Source organism: Silene latifolia, chromosome 11 (genome assembly GCF_048544455.1).
Source record: "Silene latifolia isolate original U9 population chromosome 11, ASM4854445v1, whole genome shotgun sequence".
In the NCBI taxonomy this organism is placed as follows: domain Eukaryota; kingdom Viridiplantae; phylum Streptophyta; class Magnoliopsida; order Caryophyllales; family Caryophyllaceae; genus Silene; species Silene latifolia.
The window spans coordinates 198,161,519-198,167,327 of record NC_133536.1 but is presented as its reverse complement, the minus strand read 5'-3'; the positions used below and the strand labels follow the sequence as shown (position 1 = coordinate 198,167,327).

Sequence of the window (5,809 nt, the reverse complement as noted above, 5' to 3'; positions counted from 1 at the left end):
TACCAAAAGACCCATATTAAAAGACACGAGGGTGATAAAATCGCCCTCTTAGACCGACACAAAACATAACTATCATAACCATACTCGTACATTTATACCAAATGGAGTTCTTATTCTTACTAATATACTCCGTATGTCCTAGTAAAAAAAACGACAGAGAAACAATTCAAAAATACACAAAATTAAACTACAACCATTGTATTTATTTAATATCATAATTTGGACAATTAATAACTCAAAGTTGAGGAAAAAAAAATGTCGGTGGGCAAAATGCAGAGCGTGTATCAGTGCCTTCATAAAATCGTCGTAGTACTTGAGCGCTATTGATGTCATATATGCCCATATCGTGTCCTCCAAGCTCCGTCACCATTGACCAATCACTACATTCGTCATCCGTGAAATATATACAATTAGGTTGCAAATTTTTGTCGTGTGCCAACAAAGTAGACATAGAAGAACTATCACCTACAAACAACGTTAAATCACCCAAATCTTCAATGTATTCCCATTTTTTCTCTTTCGGATTAAGTTTGTACACTTTGAAATCCACTGTTCTATAAATAGAGTCATAATCGTAATCGTAATCAGGATCAGCTCGATTGAGTCCATTCATCACATTTTCCTTATACCGTAACACCATGAGGAGATCAGAACCTGATTGAATCAAATATACGTTTCTTATGTATGGATAGGGCGGCACCTTGAAAATCTCATGTTGAGGGGGCGAATAATCCATTGGTTTAACAACTTCCACATTGTAGAATTCCCTAACATTCCAATATGCAATTGCTCCATAATCATACACAACATATACATGATCATCCATGGCCACAACATCGAAAATCTTAATACTTGTTTCCTTGATCAATATATCAGTCCACGATTGGTCTCCTTGCCTAGCAAAGGCTAAGTACTTGTTGAACTGATAAATTATCATAATAACAAACTCGTTTCGACCAGCATGAGACACGTTGAGCACAATGAGCTTTGTCAAGAAGAACGTGAGACACCAATCATTATAGTCATCAAAAGATTCAGCGCCAGTTTCACGTAAGTTTAATATGGTTTCCAAAGATGGGAAACTAATGTGAGCCTTGGTGATGGGATTAATTAGTTGAATGGTGTGATCACTTTTAGCCACTACAACCCAACCATAAGGCGAACCGCAGCACCTTGCTCCAAACGTCTCTGGGAGGTTCGAGTTGTAACACTTGTTATTGTTAAGATTAAATATCTTTCTCGCACAATTTGGATTATCTTTGGTGTTTTCAGCAAGCAAAAGCCATGGCAGTGGTGTTGTAGGCCTCCATTGGTGCTTAATTGAGGACGAAGCACAATTCCAGGACCGACAAACCGCAGAAAAATAAATAAAATCTTCTAAAGAAATCAACTTGAATGCAATGAAAGCAAGGAGGTCGAGAGGCAATGAAGACCAGTTTGCAGCCATCTACTCGCAGCAGTAAGATTCAAGCTATATCTATATTTATAGACATTGATTAGGTGAGATTAAGTATTTATAGGAGTTTAAATCTTAGGTTAAGGGATGAGTTAAGGCTATTTTCCTTAATTTACTTTGTGATTTCCACTTTTCTTTAGGAAATTGCGTTAAGGAAAGCCGTAGGCCCCTATAAGTAGTCAAACCTAATAAAATCTAAATAGCCAAGAAAATAAAAGCAGAAAAAACATAGTAAGACAACAATCATCATCTGCTCCATTTGCCTCTTCAATAGCATCTCAGGTTTCCTCTTTTATCTTCTTCTCCTTTTCCTTTATCTGTTACTGTATTATACTTTTATTTTAATTATTACGGATTAAGCTGCGGTTGTAATCGGATAATACTTCCTCCGTCCCGGTCATTTGTTTAGCTATTGCATTATCGCGCATCTCATTCATTTGTTTACCTAACAACCTTTTTTTGTCTTTGTGCCAAAATTAAATATAAACAAATGACGGGACGAGGCCACGAGGGAGTATATAGCGTTTACTGAAGTTCCCCATGACCTAAGGGCACGTGTTAATAACTTTAATATGGTAAGATTGACAACAAATTCTCATGAGATATTTAACTATAAACTCATTGTTACCATAATTAGCGAGAATATATTGTTAATCTTACCATATTAAGGTTATTAACATGTGCCCTTGGGCACATTTTAGAAAACCGTTTGTAATAAAAATCCTGTTATTCTTTTGTTAGCAGATGGCTGGAGACTGGTCTACGATTCCTCTTGATATTCTTGTGACCGTATCAATGAAATTGGAAACTTGTGAAGATTTTATTTATTTTTCTTTGGTATGTCGGTGGTAGAATCATGTTGCGTCCTCAATAAAGAACGCCATGGCTTTTACTAGCCGAAAACAATAAAAAAAAATCCAAATTGTCTTCGCAAGATCTTCAATCTTAGGAATAACAAGTGTTACGGGTTGACTCTCCCGGAGACATTTGAAACCAAGTGTGTGGGTTCGGCTTATGGTTGGGTTACAATGATTGACAGTTGTCTAAATGTTAAATTGTTTAATCCAATCTCCAAGGCTCATATTCCTTTCCCTTCTTTGGACATCCAAAGCCTAGATGGATGTGCTCCTCATTTGCTCGAAACAAGAGACAAGTACATTAGTTGGTGTTTGAGATTTTTTGTAAGAAAGATTGTTGTGCTCAAAGCGTCTCAAAGTTGTCATCATGAGTTCGTTATTATGGTATTTTCTGGGTCTGGGGTGCGTAGCCGTGGCTCGGCCCGGAGATCAATCATGGACAGTGGTACTCACCGATGAATATATGGACGATATTGTGGTGGTGGATGATCGCGTATTTGCTTTGTACCGTGATGGAAGACTTGTGTATTGGAATGCTAAGGAATTTTTCAATCTAGAGTTTGTGAAACAATTTGATTATTCGCCAAGTCAACCTGATATTTTGGGAGATGAGACGTTCAATCAGGTGGTGAACTCATCATGGTGATACGATATAAAGAGGAGGTGGGAGATGAGACGGGGAAAGAGTATAATTATGACATTGTCTATCAAACCTAAAACTTTGAGGTATTCAAACTCAATCCTACCAACAAACTTTGGGAAGAAATAAAAGAATTGTGTTGTGTGGCATTGATGCCATTCTTCTATGTTTGTTTCATCGGGGAAATATTTGTGCGGAAATTCTATATATTTTAGCGATGATGAAGGTTCCTTTTGGAATATGCGAAAAGAGTTTGGTGGACATGACATGGGTGTTTTTGACATCAAGACAATTAAAATATGCGGATTTTACCAAGGTGATGATACACGTTCCTTAATCTCCCCACCGACTTTGTTTATTCCTCAACTTTGAATTTAATTTTTGAAGAGTTAAGAACGATAAACACCTAAGAGGGGGAGGGGGTGAATTAGGTGTACCTTTTAAAAATTTTCTTCTTTACTTGGTTAATGACTAACACAAGTAGGATCTATTAATACGAGTTTGAGAAACTTAATGAGTTGTAAGTTTACAAACGGTACAAAGTCAGTCTATGCAACAAAGTATGAGAGACTGTTGCACGGCACTGAGAGTGAGATCAACGTGTAAAAGAGAAGTGATACTAGAGCACGAAAGTAAATAGACGAACAAGACAGTGTTTAAAAAATTGGTTCAGCTCCTACTCCGGAGCCTACGTCCAACCGTTATTTTATTGCTTGTTTAGAAATTTACTCAAACTTAACTAAACCATTACAATGAAATAACTCGCCAACCTACTCCGGTTGCAATGCTTAAAGCTACTCCGCTTCAAGACTTTCTATTTGCTCGAGGCTACTCCGCTTCAAGACTTAAGGTTCTATCTCAACGGTTTACGAGTCGAATCTCGGTGGTTCACTTAAGAACATGGAGATTACAATTAAGACCTAAACACGAGAATCATTGAACATATTCGTTTATGCAACAGATTTAAGCGAACCGGTACCTTGGAGATTATTATGGCTTTGAAAAACAGTTGAAGACTTTTGAAAAAGAAAACAGATTTTGCAAATGATTGAAGAACAAAGCCTTTAATGCTGAAAAGTTTTGCAAAGTGTTTACAGTTAAAAGCTCTTTCCAAGTCTTACCATAAATGAAAACATGAGTTGGCTATTTATAGAAAAGGTAGAATGTAGGAGAAGTGTCTTATTACTACTTTAATCTAACACCCATAAGCTTGCAGCGTGTGTTTTCATCTTAGGAATATGCAGAGCAAACATTCTTTGAGAGACTCAAGGTGGTTGCATTTCTTTTAAGGTAAAAGGGGTGTTCCCCATAAAGTAAAGAAAACATTAGTCTTGTTTTTAGCATGAAGAAATCAACTTGCACACATGGGATTGGCTATTGTGCAAACATATTCCTTTTGTTCTTCAGTTTAAAATAGTGTTTGTTTTAAACATAGAAAAGCTTTTTAAAGAGTTTCAAACACTTGTGAATTTTCCCGAAAATTCTCCATACGTTGGTACCAGAAACCATGGTGCAACAGTCTCATGAACTGTTGCATGGTTTTGCCATAACTTATGCATAAAAGAAATATGTTGAACTACCTCGTTTACAACATTTCTTCTAGACTATGGGCATGCTTGACTTGTCCTTTATCTTGATCATCTTGAACTTCTTTAAGCAATCATGGGATGCTTCAATTTGCTAAAACTTACTAAGAGATAAACAATTAAATCATAATGAAACTTGGCATCATCAACCAAGTGTTCTAACAAATTCCCCCTTTGATGATGGCAAGTTTTAAATATGTGAAGTTCCCCCTAAGCCCATGGTGGGTCGGTCTTTGAGCCAAATAGAAAGAGCATCATTTAAACATGATCAAGGTGAGTGGGGGTCAACATGCTTGGCCTAAGTAGAACGTTCAATCATTATAGCTAAGATAAATTTACGGTGAACGTTAGCCGAAGAGTTGTTAGTTAACATATAAACACATAATTTAACTACTTCCCCCTCTTGACATCATCAAGAGAAAGACGATAACATGTTCAAGTAGTACAAAATTAAACCAACAACAAGTGTGCGAAATAAGAGAAAAGAAACAGTCCAGTTTGCATAAGAATTAAGAACAGAGAGTCAAAAGGATAGGAAGGCAATGGTAGGTAAGGCTGCCTCATTCATCATCGGACACATGACCACCAAGAGCTTGCACACGCTCAATAAGATCTTCATTCAAGGTTTTGAGCTCAGCAACATCTTCCTTAAGACTCTCATTGTCCACCACCAATTTGGACACCATGTTCATAAGTTTGTCTAACTTACCGAGAACAACACCCATTTCACCAGTTGAGCTAACTGTTGCACCAATTTTACCTCTGCCCGAGAACTTGCGGGTTAACTTTCCATTGTTGATTGCCAAAGTCATTTGAGAAAGCAGACCCATGGTCATGTCATCACTGAGTTTTTCAATACCGGGGCTACCTTTCATGACTGTCTTCATTTTTATGAAGACAATGGACAACCACATACCGTATGGTATCACGGTTTTCTTGTCAAATTTCCCTTTTTGGAGGTCGGGGGCAATCTCATTGATACGGTGAAAGATTAGTTGGGGTAGGTTGATGGGACGATGTTTGATAATGTGGTGAATAAGGAGCATTTCAAGGAGAGAGCATCGTCCCCTACTGTTATTACTTGGTAAGATGGCTCGGTGAACAAGGTTAAAGGTGAAACGGTGAGGGGCTTGAAGTTCATAGGCGTATATGTTGGTGGTGCCACTGCCATTGTCGGGTCGAAGGGTTCTCATAACCTCACTAGCCATGGTTTCATCAATATCACCCCAGGTGGTCTTAGGAAAAGTGGTAAGACCCTCGGCTTTAACCT

At 37.7% G+C, this 5,809-nt stretch overlaps 1 protein-coding gene across 1 annotated transcript; it reads right to left on the bottom strand.

The window, feature by feature from the left end:
• Nucleotides 1–235: 235 nt before the first annotated feature.
• On the bottom strand, nt 236–2,025 carry LOC141614615 (F-box protein SKIP23-like). Its single transcript, XM_074433360.1, has one exon. It carries the CDS (start codon nt 1,445–1,447, stop codon nt 236–238), a length of 1,212 nt encoding a protein of 403 aa, XP_074289461.1. The 5' UTR covers nt 1,448–2,025.
• Between the last annotated feature and the right edge of the window lie 3,784 nt (nt 2,026–5,809).

What these genes read in the sequence shown, in the direction of transcription:
- LOC141614615 (XM_074433360.1), bottom strand. Translation starts at nt 1,447, where the DNA reads ATGGCTGCAAACTGGTCTTCATTGCCTCTCGACCTCCTTGCTTTCATT.